The sequence below is a fragment of the Gekko japonicus genome, unplaced genomic scaffold, assembly GCF_001447785.1.
Source record: "Gekko japonicus isolate JY-2015 unplaced genomic scaffold, Gekko_japonicus_V1.1 scaffold4, whole genome shotgun sequence".
Classification (NCBI taxonomy): Eukaryota; Metazoa; Chordata; class Lepidosauria; order Squamata; family Gekkonidae; genus Gekko; species Gekko japonicus.
In genome coordinates, this window is record NW_015165234.1 from 3,587,778 (window position 1) to 3,606,650 (window position 18,873).

The 18,873-nt window shown below is 42.5% G+C and overlaps 2 protein-coding genes across 2 annotated transcripts in view; both read left to right on the forward strand.

The window, feature by feature from the left end:
• The window catches only part of LOC107109208 (peripheral plasma membrane protein CASK), a 192,949-nt gene extending 180,543 nt beyond the window's left edge, over nt 1-12,406 (forward strand). Inside the window, exons 14-15 of the mRNA XM_015409770.1 lie at nt 10,376-10,564; nt 12,365-12,406. Of these exons, the coding sequence (XP_015265256.1) occupies nt 10,376-10,564; nt 12,365-12,406 (231 nt within the window). The remainder of the gene's footprint in view (nt 1-10,375; nt 10,565-12,364) is intronic.
• Nucleotides 12,407-12,549: 143 nt separating this feature from the next.
• ANO6 (anoctamin 6) overlaps nt 12,550-18,873 on the forward strand; it is an 89,596-nt gene continuing 83,272 nt past the window's right edge. The window contains exons 1-2 of the mRNA XM_015409771.1: nt 12,550-12,934; nt 18,225-18,304. Of these exons, the coding sequence (XP_015265257.1) occupies nt 12,550-12,934; nt 18,225-18,304 (465 nt within the window). The remainder of the gene's footprint in view (nt 12,935-18,224; nt 18,305-18,873) is intronic.

Below are 18,873 nucleotides of genomic sequence, written 5' to 3' on the forward strand. Positions count from 1 at the left end.
GGCCGGAAGGCTTCAAAATGGCCGCTGGAGTTTTCGCAGGCTCTTTCTGCGCACCCGTTTTGGTGGGCTTCGCCGCTTCGCCCTCTCCCCGCTCCTCTGCCGCGGCTGCGGTCCTTTTTCGGGCCGAGCCCTCGATCTCCACGGCATTAGCTCCCAGGGCGTCCCTCTCCGGAGTAGAGAGAAAGTCGTTGTCGTCCTCCCGATTTGCCATCGGCCTGGAGGATTTGGTTTCGTGCCGAGTAAGGAGGGCACAGGAATATTTTTTCCCTTCCAGTCTTCGGCAGAAGTGGGGGGGGGGATAGCGAAGAGAGGCTTTTTTTTTTTGTAAGCAGGAGGTTAGAGTTAAGGTTTGTTAAAGATAGAGATAAGAAAAAAAGAGAGTAAGCCAGTGAAAATAGTTAAAGGATAAGGCAAAGCCTAGACCTAGTTGCTCTCCCTACTGAGGCAGGAAAAGAACTGAGCCTACGGTGACTCCCACCACAGGAAACAGGAAGTTTGAAATTAATCCTGCCTCCCTGAGTGATGGATGGGAATCACCCACAAGATGTCCTCCAAGCCTCAGAGGAGAAGGACCCTTCACGGTGAGTATCCAATGGTCGTTTTCATCTTCAGTTGACAAGCAAATTTTGCAAAGGGTTCTTTGAGAATGCAGGACCCACAGCAAAACAACGAAGTACAATCTTACAGGAAGGTTTTACTTTTATTGAAAAGCCATAGATGCAGTAAAACGAACACTGTTAGGAATGGTGGACTACCTATGCGCATAATAGGATATAGGGCATTCGTATGCAACCCCATTAGCAATACCCAATTAGGTGGACTCCCGCGCGCGGGAGATGGCAAGAGTCTCTAATGGTAGTGAAGCTGGGAACCAAGACGATTCCACGAAGGTAGACACCACAACTCCTCCAATAACTCTTTACAGATAAGCGTTGCAGCTGTGAAGCAATTAAGCGCATGGGAGGGAATGCAAAAGCGATTAACAAGGCTCTCCACATTCATGGCAGCTTAGCTGACAGCAGGCAACCTTACTTTCTTCCTCTGGATTTTTGAAATATGTTTGCCTAGAGAGAAGCTAGCTGGTGACCATGATTATAAGAGGCCAAGTTCCCCTTTAAGTATAATTTTGTCTGTAAGCAGAAGAATGTAACCAGTGTGGATGAGAATGGAATGGTTAGGTGACTCAGCCCTCTGATAGATCTATCAATAACAAGAGGGATGACTGCTTCCTGTCCAACCTTAGCAAAATATCGTCTGCTCGTGCTGCTTCCTGGCCAGCCAGCAGCTTCAACTGAGCCATGGTAAAAGCTGTATTCCTTTCCTCCTTAAGTTTCCTGGTTGTTTCAAAGCTCAGTGGATGATATTCCAGTAGTGAGCCTAACCTCTAGTTCAAAAGAAAGTTAAGGGCTCTCTTAAAGGTGCTACCAGTAGACAAAACAACTCTGCTCTCCACAGGTTGTATGAAACAAAGGTAGTCTTGCTCGTGGTCTCATCTGCTAATTCCTTCATAGCACAAATGGCTGTCCTGTGGCTTAGGAGACCTTTCCAGGAATATCCAGAAGTTAATTATCACTTCTCAGGGTATCTTTACAGGCTTAAATGGGGAGCCATTTTCATCTCAGATGCCAGTCTGGATTCGATGAAGTTCTCTGCAAGAGCCATGGCTTATGCTATCTCAGTAAGGAGAAATTTGTGGTTAAAGAATAGTCATCATTACATAAGACAAGTGAAAGGCTATGCCCTTCTCCAGGAAGCAGTTTGCCTCTAGAAACTACAAGCCTAAGACCTTTTGCTCCCTAAGAGATCTCTTCAGGTTCTGGAATGACTACAAGTGATCCTCCTGGATTATTTCAACAGAATTTCCATTTGGCTATCCACCCTTCAACTCCTGAACAACCCTCCAGACCATGCAAGTTGGTAAGCAGCATACACAACATACCTGATTGGGTGACTGGAGATCAAAGACACCTGTCTACGAGAAGTTGGAGAATGGAGTGAAACAGTGGAGAGTGACTATGTCCTAGTCCCACTTGTCTGAGATAGACTGTTAGGTGGACTCAATAAGGTGAACCCAGAGGAATGGTCCCTTGATCCTTGTCTATTCCAAGAACTATCTCTCCATTTCAGCATGCCAGATGTAGACCTCATGTCCAGAGACTACAGAACTTGCTGAGAAAATCTTGAGACTCTTTGCCTGCTTCTTGTGCCCATGAGTGGAACAGACAGATAACTAGATGGCCGTATGATCTCATGCCTAATATATACCTTTCCTCCAGCTGCATCATTGGTGAAGGCCCTGAACAAGCTCAGAGAAAGAGCTTGTCAGTACTGCTCCTTTCTAGCCAAGAGACTTTTAGTTCTTAAACCTCAAATTCAGCCCTCTTGAGAGGTGCAGGTTGTTTACAGACATACTGTCTCAAGGCCCATTTCTTCATCCAGACATGGGCAGCCTGTGCTTTACAATATGGAGACTGAGCAAAACTCTATGACCAACAACTCCAATACCTTTTCACAACATGATTTTAAAAGTGATGATGGACATGGATCAAGAACACAGGTATAGCTGTCTCACTCCCAAAGACCTTGTCAGCATCCATAGGCAAGATCACTCTAAAGTATTCATAATAATAGGACAAGCAGGTTCTTCTGACTCCTCAGGTATCATATCTATTGTCAGTTGCGCCTCCAATTCAGAACAGATGGGAGAGATTTTCTCAGCAAAGAACCTTCAAAAACCATCATGGGTAGCTGCCAAATTAACATCACTGATGGGGTTGGACTTAGATGTTATCAAGTCATGAACCACTTTAAACTGTTGAGCTGGGCAAGGTTCTGTTGACACAGTGATGGTGGGTAAAGGAAGCCTTCTTTGCTGCCATCATTGCTATCTCATAGGCTTTTAAATGGACTTTATGGTGTGTTCTGTCTGATTCATCCTGAGTCTTCTGTCATTGTTGTTCTTGTCATCTTCCAGTTCACTTCATATCCCCCAGCATCCAACAGAGTTGGAGCCTTTCATAAAATGAGAAAGGACATCAAGTCATAAGGTTTTTTATGGCCCCAACAAACCCATTATTTCATACAGCTACATTGGCTGCCACCGAATGACTAGGGAGGCTCTAAAAAAACCCAGAGCTGCCTGGAAACGAGAACCTGTTAACATCCAAGGGCAGACTATCCAATTCAGTTTACTACCACTGCAGGGGAGAGAGGAACAAGCTCACCTATGCAATTAGAAGACAGTGATCTGAACACAACAAGGGCTGAAACCTCCAACCCCCTAATCAGATCACCTGCAAGCCCCTCAGTGCAGAAAAGTAAGTCCAGCATATGTTCTTTTTTCATGTGTGGGATCCATCACCATGTGTGACAATCTCATGGTTGTCATAGCAGCCATGAAGTCTTGAGACAAACCAAAAACTTCAGAAGAGAGGGTTGCCACCCTCTCCTGCCAGGTTAAAGTCTCTCGCTAGTACTCTCACTGCTGAAAGGTACTTTGACTGGAAAAAATAGTCAAGAAAAGTGAGAGGTAAAGGTAGGAATGTGTGGAGAGCCTCAACGCACATCCTCCCTCGATGAGCCCAGAACCACTCCCTGCAGCCATGAAGTCTTGAACTTCACCCAACAAGGCAACTTCAGCATGTATGTTGAAATCCCAAAGGACAATCATCCTTGCAGTCCTCTGACACCAAATCTGAGACCACCTTCATCAACTCAATCAGGGAGTATGTCTTAAGTATTTTTTAAAACTAAAAAAGGCTTAATACCAGGGAACAAAACACCTTTAAAATGGTCTGACCACTCATTCCATAATGTGAGCCCTGCATTAACTGCCCCAACCACAGAAGCTGTTCTCTCTACTGCCATATATATTTGTGTGTATATATATCCTTCTGGGAGACCTAGGTTCAAATCCCCATTCTGCCATGGAACCTTGTTGGATGACCTTTGGCCAGTAACACACACTCTCAGCCTACCCTATCTCACAGGGCTGGTGTGAGAATAAAATGCAGGAGGAGAGAATGTTGTAAGCCACTTTGGTCCCCATTGAGGAGAAAAGTGAGTATAAAGGAAGTGAATAAATAAATCCAGCTACTCTAAATATTGTTGAATATAAAGAGTTTCACAGGTAGACTGGATATTCTGCCCAGGTGTAAAATGTTACAAGTAACTAAATGCCTAATAAGGTAAGTCTCTTCCCCTCCCCCGCCAATATCCGCTGTGTTTTCATCTATGCAATTAGTCTTTATTAGAACCATTGTACTAGAGTACATAGCATCAAATCTATTACAGTTTTTCTAACATACTCAATACTGGAAAAAGGTGTTGCATTAGGAGTGTTGGGGTAGAGGAGTGTAACTTGTCTTCCTCCCTATTTTTCTCCTGTGTAAGGCTATTTTGGGGCAGGAACGCACAGGAACGGAGTTCCGGCTGGCTCCCAAGTTGGCCACGCCCAGCAGGAACTCATTAGCATAATAGGCCACACCCAACAGCAGAAATCCATTAGGATTGGCTTCATTAGGGGTGTGTGGCCTAACATGCAAAGGAGTTCCTGCTACAAAAAAAGCTCTGGGTTTTGACAACAAACAAAGTAAACAGAATAACAAGCAAAAGGTGGGTGTGACTGGATAACCACACTTCTGGTAACATGGGGGTGTGTCCTAATGTGCTAATGAGCTGTGCTGGCAGGGGTGTGGCCTATTATGCTAATGAGTTCCTGCTGGGCTTTTTCTACAAAAAGAGCCCTGCTCACAAGACTCCACAGTTTTAGAGAGAGCATTTAACATTTTTTTAAAGTGCTGGGGATATTAGTTGTAGACCTTCCTGCAAAACATGGAGAGGTCTTCTGTGGGGTTTTACACAGTTGTGAGCTAATGTACACCAAAGCTGAATATTCCAATTATGCTATTTTTTTGTATTATAAACACAAAAACAAGCAATACAGAATTAAGCATACAAATAAACATTATAACTCTTCCTTCTACAAAACAATTCTTATAGTCTGTGTAATTAAGGTTTCCCCCCATATGTAACATTCTTCATAATAAGTAGAAAAACAAATGTTTATTATCCTAGAATCTCATATTCTAATAATAAATAAAATCTGTTTTTCTATCAACTTGTCAGCTGATTCATTCTTACTGATATTTTAAACTATATCAGTTTAGTTATAAAATTAGTTTAAAACTTTTCTAACCCCTCTACTGAAGGAGGAGATTCTGATGTTTTCCAAGAGAAGCCGCTAACACAATAGGACCACTTTGGATCCACACTGGGGAGAAAGGCAGGGTATAAATGAAGTCAGTAAATAAAACGATATTTCCCATCACTCTATTAAATGTCTGTTTTGAATATAAATCTAGAAAAGAAACCACAGCCAGAAATATAAAGATGTTTAAATCTAGGAATTGCTAACAGTTGCTAGACGAAATTAAGAACCACAAGTGGAAAAGAAAATATAGTTAGGGCAGTTCCCCTTGTGCAAGCAGTAGTGAGCGCAATGGCTGCAGCAATACGTACCACTTAAATGTAATTTTTAATGAAATAATGTGCATATGGAGCAATGGAATGTACAGCAGTTCGTATCATTTCATTTACTTGAGTTTTAAAATTGTATCAGAAGAAATACCTTGGTTTTGTGTCTGACACACGTGGAAAAGATAGTAAGGATACAATCACTTTCACTTTATACAAGCAAACGGAAGAAGTTATTTTAGTTCTTCTGTTTGCCCAAGGACTGCACATGCAGAAATGTTCTGTGGGATCCAACCCATTATTATGTATTGGCTAATTGGGAACATAGTTCCAGTGGAACTTACCACTGAAACTTTCATGGACTCCTCCCCCCTCCCTAAGATTATTAATCATTCCAATACACCTGGTGTTTAGTCATTTCTGGAACACTTACTATTTCCTTACATCTTTTGGGTTGGATCTTATTACTTCATTCTGCTAACTGCTTAGATTTCCTCCAGCACAAGAAGCTTTGTGCAAGCTCTACCATTAGTAAAACAGAGGCATAAAATTTAACCCTGTGTGTTCTAAACTGATGCATTTTTCCAGAAGAACTTTGAATATTATATATTTATATTAGATATATCTCTATCTATATGTATCTATATTAGATCTGTATCTATCTATAATCTATCGTTTTATATCCATAAAACAGAAGTAAGCCATTAGTGTTGTGTGTCCCCCCCAACTCAGGTACAGGACCTCCACCTTCAGTGGATTAAGCTTCAACCGGTTGTGCTACAACCATCCAGCCACAGCCTCCAGAGCCTTGGCCAGATTTTCAGGGGCGGAGGACAGATGGCTGTCCAATAACAGATAGAGCTGGGTGTTGTCTGCATATCGGTGACAACCCAGCCCATACCTCCAGATTAACGGAGTATGGGGGCGCATATAGATGTTAAATAACATTGGCAAGAGGATTGCCCCCTGTGGCACTCCACTTTCCACTGGGTATCATGGGGAGACCTTCTCACCAAATACCACCTTCTTTCCCCTACCATGGAGAAAGGAGGAAAGCCATTGTAAGGCAATCCCCTGAACTCCTACATCGGCGAGGCGGTCGGTCAACAGGTTGTAGTTGACCATGTCAAATACTGCCATTAGATCTAGAAGCAGCAGCAGCACTGACCTGCCCTAATACAGATGTCTACAGAATTCATCTGTAAGGGTAAGTAGAGCCATCTCCATCCTATTTAACAGTCATCCCTTTGCTGGAAAGATCTGCATTGGTTACCCACCTGTTTCTGGGCCCAATTCTCATTTTTAAGGCCCTAAATGGCTTGGTGCCAGGGTACCTGAAGAACTGTCTCCTCCCACACTATCCAGGCCAGCAGTTGAGATCTGCCTCCCAACCTCTGCTTTTTGTGCTTCTATCTTCAGAGGCAAGGTGGGTGGATGCCTAGAGACAAAGCATTTTCTGGGTTCTGGAATGCCCTTGGGGCTTTTCTGGTGCCTACCTTCCTTCTAGGTGCCAAGCCAAAATACATCTGTGATGAAAGGGAGGGGGAAAGGAGCCTTTTTTTGCTGGAAATTCCCTTAGACTAAGGGTTCCCTGGAAATAGCCTTGTAACAACCGCCACTACTCAGAGGACCTCACTCAAGAGTTCCTTCTAGCACAGTACTAGATAAATAAAGAAAAAACAAGGTATAAACCCCAGAAAATACCGTATGGAAAACTATGCAGTGTCCATTCAGTCTTGTATGCAGGGAAGAGATTAAGAGAAATATGCACTACTGAAACGAAGCCAAAAAAGGTTTTATAAGAAGAAAAGCAAAGAAAAAACAGAAAAGAAAGGAAAAGGGTGATTGGATTGAAAAGGGGTAGAGAAGGGGCAAAAAATAAATTAGAGGGAAGAGGCACACAAACACAGCACACAGATGTTAAAATAAAAGCCATAAGGTCAGTCTAATAGCTAGTTACACTTTACCTAGATGGTAGCAGATTCCTCAAAACCTGCAGAATTCCTTGAAGTAACAAGATGCTAGAGGAGTCTTTAACCCCTACCGAACCTCCTGTGGACTCCACTATCTGCTGAAGATGGAAAAATCCCAAATGTCTTTATGGTCAATGGAATCTGACCTAAGCCACACTCCTCTCTAACAGTGATCAGCTGATTTAGCCAATCCCATGCAAATCCCCATCTGTGGTGTCAGAGGCTGACATAACCAATCAGAAAATTACAGAAATGATAGACCCTCCCACCAGGTAGCTGTTAATAATGCTGAACTTCCATGACAAACAGTGGGTCTCATCCCAACTGGTTCTGTTGTCTAAACATTATTAAGTTTGGCCAGGTGGACCAGTGTGGAATGGAAATGAATTGGTTATTGTGATGTAAACCCCAAGGGTCCAAGATCCCAGATGCTCTGGTGGCACTCTTGAGCCCTAGTAAGGTTTTACAGTTTCTGTCACAACATCTTTTTTACAGGGTTTTATTTAGGGGGTTAACCTTACCAGCTTTCTAATGACCTGCTTCTGTTTTATGGATAGTTTTTTATTCTGTTTATGTGGCTAGTTTTTAATATTGCACTGTGGATTCAATTGTAAACTGCCCCTAGCAGGACTCTGAAGAGGCAGCAGAGATCCTAAATAAATAAATAATCATTACTGCTAGATTACAGAGAACCTCCAATGGATTGGGCCTTTCCTCTTATCCAGAATCCAGTCTTTGGAGAGAACTGCTATTCTTGGATAATAATGAACAACAAATTTCCATTGGTGGTGGTATAGAGGTCTGTACATCTAGGAAAGCACCCCCTCTGGTTACAGTCGGGGTCTTGGCTCTTGGAGACTCCCAGGGGGGAGGGGGTTTTCTCAGCAATCCCCAGACCATCTCCTGGAAAAGCCCCTACTAGGGGGAAAAAACCCTGTATGCATTAAACAAATAGTCCAGCAGCCTGATTGCCCAAGTAAACAATGAAAAGGAGTACGGCTAAAGAGACATATCAGGTTTCATAAATCCTTTAGTATCTCTGCAGGCTATTACCACATAAACCACCCCAAAGGTTAGCATATTAACAACCTTACCTAAAGATACTATAGTTCAAAGAATAAGGGAGTAGAGACTGACCAATCCCTGTATCACTGAGAATGGAAATTCACAGTAAGTGAACATTTTTTCTTTCTCTGGTGGTAAGCAGTAGGTCAGTCTGTACTTCTGGGATATAGAAAAGTCGTCAAGCCCAGGGTGGAACCATATACTACTTAAACTACATTTTCTAGTAAGTACACCTTTCTGCCAAGAAACAGCATCCAGAGAAATTATCAGAACCAAGGCAAAGATGAACTGGTTTTATGAGACTGCCCAGCATACAGACCCACCCCCACAAGAAAAGCCCTGTATGCTACTGGAGGAGCCCTAAGGCAGGATGCAGTTATTGTCTCTAAGGGTGCTGAGTCCTTAGGCTGATAGCAGCATGTTTATACTGGCCATAATCCAGAATTGTGACAGAATGATTCTCATGTTGTTAGAAAGAACCACAAAACAGGCAAGCAGTGACTTAAAACCTTCCAAGGTCCTGCAAGGCAAACACAAAAGCCCCTTAAAGCTTGAACAAGGTTACTCCCATTCCTTCAGGTGTACTGAACAGAAGAAAAAAATTCCTTTATCCTGTCGAAGGCTAAGTAAACTGGCAAACCCATGAGGGGCAGAAAGTACTCTCTTCTTTACTGACTTTGCATTCTCTGCTTTGAATCTCATTGGAAAAGGTAGACTATAAATATAGTAAAAATAACCACCTTCAAATAAATTTCCAACTGGCAGCCAGGACTACTAGTATCCAGGCCTTTGCCACAGTCCCCTTGGAAGAGAGCTGGAACTCCTCCCACAGTAGCCTATGTGTATCTGTGAATATAGTAACACACCATGACATGCGCATTTGTCCTTTTGTAGTGTTACCTCCTTAGAAAAACACATGCTAGAGGCTATGTGAGTCTGACTGACGGCCTAGATAGAACCCAGTGCTAGGAACTGGCTCCTCTTAAGCATCCAGCTGTGGTAATAAAAGATGCAAAAGAATGTAGATAAAACTAAGGACCCAATGATGGGCCATCCACAACATCTCATGCAGGAATAAACTCCTGGAGATTGTCCTACTGGAGTAAACACTGAGGCCACAGGTACTACAGTGGCTGACATAAGTCTTGCTGACATGCTGAGTTGGAGTCTTCTCTTCCCCTCCACGTGCTCCAGTGAAAAGACCTAGCTTTAAAAAAACAGCTAGTCATCATCTTGAATTACTCTTTCTTTGTAGTTTATAGAACTGACACTCTTAAGAGTGTCTCCCCCCCCCCCCAGATTCCAAAGTTGGGAACTACCGCTTCATACAGTCTCACACAGGAGAAATAGTTCAGAGTTGTTTGTCCTAAAGACAGTTCCTGGTAAGTTTCCAGTGGAGTCAAGTAGATGAGGATCAGAAGATAACAGTCAAAACTGTGGTTGTGATCAACCGCTGCCAAGATTGTGGCGTAGTCAAATGCAGAAGGGAAGTTCAGGAACCAGCTTAGTTTATTCTGAAATAAACTAGCTAGATCTGTAGTGCACATTATGAGATTCGCTCTTTCCTTTCATATTTCTTATTTTCACTTTATGTCAAGGATCCTATGGAAGACATATTTTCTGCTACTTGTTCTGCTACTTGTTCTGGGTTTATAAATCTATATTTAAATATAAAAAGTACATTATAAGCATCTATGTTTCAGATATGTCGTACAACAATATTGTTTTGAGTTCAGAAATCTGGCCTAAAGGTTGCTATATGAGTCTGAAAAACTGTCATTATATGTATAAGATATGTTAAATCTCTGTAAATGTAGGATAGGCTCAAGAGACTATGGAATCTGATGACTGTCTTTTTACAGGCCTTACTTCAAACTCATGATGTGGTGGCACATGAAGTTTACAGTGATGAAGCATTAAGAGTTACACCTCCTCCCACCTCTCCATATTTAAATGGAGATTCTCCTGAAAGCATCAATGGTGACTTGGACATGGAGAATGTAACAAGAGTACGATTAGTTCAGTTCCAGAAAAACACAGATGAACCCATGGTATGTACACTATATTTAGCTCCCCAAGTCTAGGTGACTTCCACACAGAGATGGGATTTTGTGCTTTCCCTGTTGCTGGTGTGGCTGCAGATAAAATGCAGCAGCAATGGGGATTCCACATAGCAGGTATCTCTGCAGTTTCCGTGTCCCAATCCACCAGAAGTGACTATCCCCACCTCCCCTAGACTGCCAGGGCTTTTGCAATCGTATTTTTAAATTGGCACTAGAATATCAATATACTATTGTAACTATAGGTGTAGCAGGTTCTCTGAATTCCCAGCTCTCATTTGAAGAAAAGTAACTCTGTAGCTTCTTCCCAGGTGAAGATATGCCTTTTTCCTTATGTCTCTGCAAAGGAAGAAGCTAGAGCCTTACTATTTTTAAAAAATGAAATCTGAAAAGTCAGGGAGTTGTTGTACAATGGTATATCAATACAACTATATTGTAGTGCTGATTTCTTTAAAAATTAAATCCACCACACACACACACCCCATGGCGAGGGGAGGAGATGGCTGCTGTGGAGACAGGGTCAGGGGAAATGGTTGCCATGTGGGCCAGAAAATCCTAACTTTCCCACCCACACAGCAGTCATCCAGGCTTTACTGTGTTCTTTCTTAAAGCTTAGGAGCAAAGCAGATTTGAGAATGATTGGAGAAAAGACAGGGAAACCCCAGGAGGTACATGAACACACCACAATGCTGTGAAGAAGTGGGGGAGGGGCGGGACTGATTCCCAAAAACATTGAACCTGAAGCAGATAGCTGTGCAAAAAAGGTCCTAGTCATCATTAGATGGTAAATAGTGGGTCATGAATGAATCTCGTGAAAGTTAGTTTGAAATTTTCTGCTTTTTGTAGCAGTCAGATTCTACAGTGTATCTGCAGCTGTATTTTATAAACATGGAAGTTAATTTCAGTCAAAGGATATTTTTATAAAGTTTTATTAGTTTATATATAGAAAGGGGGAAAGGGAAAAGAAAGAATACAGATATATACATATATGTTCTTCATTTAGTCTTAGTTTCTCAGAATTTTTTCTTTAACCAGTCATAGAACACCCTCCATAAATTCTTCCATTTTTCCTTTTAGTGTATTTGTCAATCTGTCCATTTCAGCACATTCCATAATCTTCATTATCAACTCATTAAGCATTGGGATTTTCAATGTTCTCCATGTTGTTGCAAATAAGATTCTAGCTGCTGTAAAATCAAGTATCTATGGTTCTTATCTAAGTCATCTGGTAAACAGTTTAAGAAAAATATTTCTGGTTTAAAAGCTATTGTAATATTCAACACTGATTGTAAAAGAGTATGTACTCCAATCCAGAATTTATGAACCTTTTTACATGTCCACCACATATGATAGTATGATCCATCATGATTATTACATTTCCAGCATCTGTTACTCAAGTTTTTATACATTTTAGCTAATCTATGTGGGGTTAGGTTCCATCTATAGAACATTTTATACAAATTTTCTTTAAATGAAACAGATTTAGTCAACTTGATATTCACATTCCATAAGACAAAGGATATTAGTAGTAAACATAAGAATACTGCAGTACTACAGGGTAAAGCTCTTGAGTTATAATTAGGGTTGCTAACTTCCATGTGGGGACTGAAGTACTCCTGGAATTAGAACTGATCTCCACACTAGAGAGACTGGTTCCCCTGGAGAAAACAGTGGTTTTGGAGGGCAGACTGTATGGCAGCATATCCCAAAACTCCATCCTCCACAGGCTCTCCACTTGTACTCTGGTCCACCAATCTAAATTTATTTCCCTTTTCTTTCATTCTTCCTCAGACTTTAGATTGTTTCTATCGTCTAGCAATTCTGTGTATCTGATAGCAGTTTGCTTTGAAGTCAATACTGGTTGAGAAAAGGCTTCCACTGGAGACACCCATCTTGGAATTTTAGTATATACCATCGGGCGGATCTTTTCCCAGGTTGTCAATAATGATCTTCGTATCATATGATTTTTGAAATATATGTGTCCAGAAGCTTTCCCATACCATGATCAAGTAGAAAGTTTGTTGGAACAATCCCTAGATGAACCAAAAGATCTGAGTGAAGAGTCGACATTGGAGGAGGTGGAAATAACAGAGATTAAACTGTCTAATGCAAAAATAGAGAATTTAGTCGCATTCCTTATTGAAGTAAAAGAACCACAAGATATCAAGATGGAGGACCAGAAAATAATTCCAAGCATGTCTAACACACTCTTTTTGGCTATAGTAAGCAAACAAGGAGAGGGCTCTACCCCTATAATGGAACATTATAGGAGCAACCCTCGACCCCCAAAGAAAAAACATTGGGAATTCAAGAAGAAGGAAAAAAAGGGGTGGGACTGTTTAAGGTGGACTGCTACAGCAGGTTAAACGTCATTCAAAATGGAATTTAAGGAGACAATGATATAAAACCTAAGAAAAATTGAAATTTAAAATTAAATGTTAAGGGAAATACATACTACAAGGTAGTTATTACTTAGTATTTTGTAAACCTCAAAACCTTGTAATGTGATTTTAAGACAGTTCAGTATTGTTGTAACAGTGTAAAGGATGGCTAAAGATATCTAAGACAAAATTTGAGTAAAATTAGTATTAAAATACTAGTCGTAATGTGTTATTGTAGAAAATCTTAATGTATAAGAAATGAGTTTTAGAGGTAGGTATGTTTGGTGTTTAAGGTGGACTGCTTTGTTGTTGTTGTTATTCAGTCGCACAGTCGAGTCCAACTCTTCGTGACCCCATGGACCAGCTCCCGCCAGGCCCTCCTGTCTTCTGCCGTCCTCTGAAGTTGGCTCAATTTCATGTTCGTTGCATCTTTGACACTATCTAACCATCTCATCCTTTGCCGTCCCCGTCTTCTTTGACCTTCAATCTTTCCCAGCATCAGGGTCTTCTCCAGTGAGGGCTCCCTTCTCATTTTGTGGCCAAAGTATTTGAGCTTCAGTTTCATTATCTGGCCTTCCAGGGAACAGTCAGGGTTGATTTCTTTTAGGATTGACTTATTTGATCTTCTTGCAGTCCAAGGGACTCTCAAGAGTCTTCTCCAGCACCATAGTTCAAAAGAATCTATTCTTCGGCGCTCGGCCTTCCTTATAGTCCAACTCTCGCAGGTGTTCTGGGATCCCAGGAACGTGAAGTCTGTCACTACTTCCACGACTTCCCCTTCTATTTGCCAAGGAGTGATGGGGGGACCTGCCATAGTTTGTTGTGATCCACACAGTCAAAAGCTTTAGCATAGTCAATGAAGCAGAAGTAGATGTTTTTCTGGTACTCTCTTGCTTTCTCCATAATCCAGCATATGTTGGCAATTTGATCTCTCGTTCCTCTACCTCTTCGAAACCCAGCTTGTACTTCTGGCAGTTCTCTATCCATGTACTGTTGAAGCCTAGCTTGTAGGATCTTGAGCATGACCTTGCTAGCGTGTGATATGAGTGCAATTGTGTGATAGTTTGAGCATTCCTTGGCATTGCCCTTCTTTGGGATTGGAATGTATACTGACCTTTTCCAATCCTGTGGCCACTGTTGCGTTTTCCAAATTTGCTGGCAAATTGAGTGCAGCACTTTAACAGCATCATCTTCTAAGACTTTGAATAGCTCAGCTGGAATACCATCACCTCCACTAGCTTTGTTGTTAGTAATGCTTTCTAAGGCCCATTTAACTTCACATTCCAGGATGTCTGGCTCGAGGTCAGTGATTATACCGTCGTGGTTGTCAAGGACATCAAGGTCTTTCTTGTATAGTTCTTCTGTGTATTCTTGCCATCTTTTCCTAATCTCTTCTGCTTCTGTTAGGTCCCTACCGTTTTTGTTTTTTATCATGGCCAGCTTTGCATGGATACCCACTTCCTAACCAGAGTTGCCAACCTCCAGGTAGGGTCTGGAGGTCTCCTAGGATGACAGCTGATATCCAGACTGCAGATATTAGTTTCCTGGAGGAAATGGCTGCTTTGGAGGGTGAGCTCTATGGCATCATACTCTGCTGTGGCCCCTCTCCCCCCTCAAATCTTGGTCTCCCCAGGCTCCACTCTGAAAATCTCCAAGTATTTCCCAACCCAGAGCTAATCCTTCTGGCTTCTTCCTCTCAGCCCTGACCTTCACTGGTTTTCCTTCATAACTGTCAGAGGATTTTGTCTTTTAAACTAGCCCTGACACTGGGCCTTCAATGTTCAAGTGCCTGGCCAAAAGCTCCCCTTGCCCAATTTTTTCTTTCTCTCCAGAAACGCTCTGTTTATTACATTTCTGCATGTCAAAGGAACAGAAGTGGTGGTGGAGAGCAATGTTCCCTCTAAGCTGCGGATTCTTGTGAGCAAAAATTCAACTTTGTGAGCAACTGGCATTACAGTTGTGAGCAAGTGACTTGGCTACTGCATAAATCAGTTTGCTTTGGAGCCATCCTTCCTGAGCTAAGACAAAAATGTGTGAGCTGGAGGCTAAAAAACTGTGAGCTAGCTCACACGAACTCGGCTTAGAGGGAACACTGGTGGAGAGATTCCCTTTCTTTGTTATGATACTATAAAAGTCAGGGATTTTGTTTGCTTGCTGTTTAAAGAAATACCTTATCATGGAACTAAACCAAAGATCCATCTTGCCATCTCTCCATGAGGAATAATTTGATATGACTCAAAGACAAGAAAGGAAGAGGGGACAGATGACTACCTCATGGTGCTGGAGCAATGGGTAGGACTGCAGGAGTATCCAGAGGAGTAGAGGCTTAGATCAGCTTCCCTGGACACTTCCCAACCTACCCACTTCATATGAAGCATGTGAAAATGTGATTGTAGGGCTAGGTCATCAGTCTGAATGTTCTGTGCGCGTTTTCTAAATCTTTGAATGAACAGATCAGTGATACTCAGTGACTCAGGAGCCAAATGTGGCTCTCTGACATGCTACCTGTGACTGTTCTAAGCACCATCCCCTAATGTGGCAACTGCACCATGTTCCAAAAAAGTGGGCAAGGCTACTGGCCAGTGGGGCTTGCAGTTGGCCGTTGGTTCCTACCTTTTTTTTTAATAATTATTTTTATTAGTTTTTTCTCAAAGGTAATAGTCAGTAGTTTAAAACTTACAGAATAGCATAGACATCATACATAGTTTGCAAACCAATATATTACTAGTAATTTTACTTTGTTGTCAACAAGCTCAATGTAGTACCTGTAACCCTTGTGTTTATTTAAATATAAAAATGAGCCGATGCAATGAAGTAATAACTTGTGTCCCATTAAATTATATCAAAACAATGTCACAACTAGGCATTGCAGTATGGTCAAAGAGGTAAAGTTTAGTAGTCTAGTAATTTTAAGTATAAAGAGTTTTGAGGTTGAGAATCCGAAGCTGAGATACAGCTGATGCCTGAGGAACTGGAGGATGGGTTAACTACAGGCTCCATTCTATGGATGGAAGTAAAGGGCCTGGAAAATCATGTGGATGCACCTAAGGTTATGGTTGCATATTTAACACATATCTTTATTATTGTGTGTGTGCGTTGTGGGGTGGTGCACAGGGCATACAGTAGTCATGTGGCTCTTTTGGGTTTTGGTAATTGTGAATGTGCAAGCCGCTGAGTGAGTACCTCTGAGTAAGGTATATGATTCATTGAACAATAAAACAACTTATATAAAACTAGCCTGCTACCCGTGCTTTGCTACGATATTTAAGTTCCGCATATCCAGTTATAATACTGATGATGTGAAATCTGAAATGTGACATTTGTTGTAGGAATTCTAACAGAGAAGATTGTAGTGTAAGAAATGAAGTGAGACATACGTCCTTTTTTTCTGTACTGAAGGACCTCTCTCTAGACCACATTGGTGGTTCTGCCCTCAGGTGCTAGGATCACCAGGCTGCTTGGTGAGCTCACTCTGGAGCAGGCCACATAGAACTGTCCATTTAAGAAGCAGTGGTCTGTTAAGTCAACTCCTGCTACCTTCCATGAAAGTGATGGCCTCTCTACTTGTGCTCCTGGATTGTTTTACTCATATGGAGATCTTGCTGATCACCTCAGGGTGATCTTGCTGGTACTTGGCCTGTGCATCTCAGTACACTGTAGGACTACTATGTGCAAATGTCTTTGCTGCATTCCTAAGTTGCCTCCTCCTTGTAGCACTTCCCAGGAGCTTTCTTGGGGGCAGTAAGAGGTGAGAGGTGTGAGGGGGAGTTGGTGTGAGGGAGTGATGATGTGGTGGACATTTCTTCAGGTTCATGAGGGAGGCACACATCGAAATGGCTCCTAGAAATGTCCTTTACTATCTCCCCATAAACATTAATACCCTGGCCCTGCTCCTACACCTGACAGACACCAGCCTGTCTGGTGCTGGGGGGGGGATTGTATTTAAAGGCATCAGGGATGCTGGGCCAGCAGCAGCAGTGCTAAGGCTGAGCAAACCTCCCTGGCAGCTGAAGGCATCCAACTTCCTCTCCTACACCTGACAGGCAGCTGCCTGGCCAGTGTAGGAGAGGAGGGGGGGAGTAATAGAAGCCACTGTGGAGGTGGGGCTGTACCTGACAGACAACTGCCCGTTAGGTGTAGGAGGTAGGGGGAGTGTGTTGGAAGCCTCCTCTTCTACACCTGACAGGCAGCTGCCTGTCCAGTGTAGGAGGGGGAGGGAGGGGGAGTATTAGGAGCCACTATGGAAGTGGGGCTGCACCTGACAGACAACTGCCTGTTAGGTGTAGGAGGTTGGGGGAGTGTGTTGGAAGCCATTCCACCTCCTCTCCTACACCTGACAGGCAGCTGCCTGTCCAGTGTAGAAGGGGGATGGGGGGAGGAGTATTAGAAGTCACTGTGAAGGTGGGACTGCACCTGACAGACAACTGCCTGTTAGGCATAGGAGGTGGGGGGAGTGTGTTGGAAGCCATCAGAGAGGCTTGACCAGCAGCTTTGCTTCACCTCACAGGTGGTTGTTGGCCACTCCTGATTTCATCAACTATCATTAGCTCTCTGCAGTCTCCTGTAAATGTTGTGGGTTTTTTACCTCAGAACACTGAGCTCTGCAAATGACCAATCAGAGAGTGGGGGGTGCAGAGAGGCAGCTGCCTGGCAGCTGCCTAGGAATCAATGGGGGAGCACATTTCCCCCCTTTTCACCCACTAAAGGGTCGAATTCATAAAAATGCCTTCTTAGCGAGCACCTACGCCATGGCAGGAGCGCTCTCCCTGAATTTGGTGTCTCTAGGTCCAGTGGTTTGGCCTGGGCATTGATTTTACGGTGAGGGGACTTTCTTTTATATATATACATAGATGAGTCTTCCAAAAATGGCCAGTTTTTCTAATGTACTATGCCAGAAGTTGTACAGTACAGTTGGAAAAGACACAGTACAGCAGCACGGATGTTTTACATACCTCAATAAGAGACCTCCGGTTTAACCTACAGTGCCTTCAGTTTCATGGTGGAAGAAAAGCAGGATAAGAATGTGATACTTCTGCCCGTACAGTTCCACAATAGGTAATGTGACACCAGTACTGTTGGTAGATGTACGATCACAGGGGTATAGGTCATGGGCACAGATAAATGTGTATTATTATTTATTTTAGCCACAGGATCAAATTGCAATACAACAGAGTCATAAACAAATGCAAAGAAGAGGATTACTCTCTCAGCTGAAGAGCTGTCGATGGCTGTTATCACTAACTGTAACAACACTTTTGTGGTTTTTTTAGTATTGGAAGAAGTGCGGCAAACTGTTTTCCCCAGCTATGGAGCAGCATCAAACCAGCAAGCTCTTCATACATCAGAATGGGTACGTAGTATTTCACCTGCCAGTATTCTTTGCTTTCCTATAAAAGTCAGCATGCTGGTCCAGAGCCCCTTGCATACTCCAGTGCATGCACAAAGGTCCTGTACAGATTATTTCCTACACATTTAATTGAAGGCTCTTGTCGCTATAGAGATAGTACCTTCCATTGAAATGTACTGGCAAGTGTTTGTGTGCAGCAAGCATCACATCACATATGTCATATTAGGGGGGAGGCATTTTCTCTGATGGATTAGTAGTGGTTTTCTTTTTGCAAATGAAATTTATACTGTTTCTCAAGAACAAAATAGATGTGGTGGCGGAAGACCTGTGTCTCAGTATCAGATTGATGGTCATTTCTCGTAAAGCAGTGGTGGGGGGTAATATTAAAGCATAGGCAGGAGTGGAGCGGCAATATTTTCACTAATCCATAATTTGTCTCCCAAAACTGCTCTGCCCCAGATATTTTTCTCTCAGTGGCTCTCCAAGATCTGATTTAACTCATACTAGAGAAACTACCTAGGAAGAAACAGTTTGGGGGAAGAAGCAAAGTGGTTTAATACCCATTTCCACCT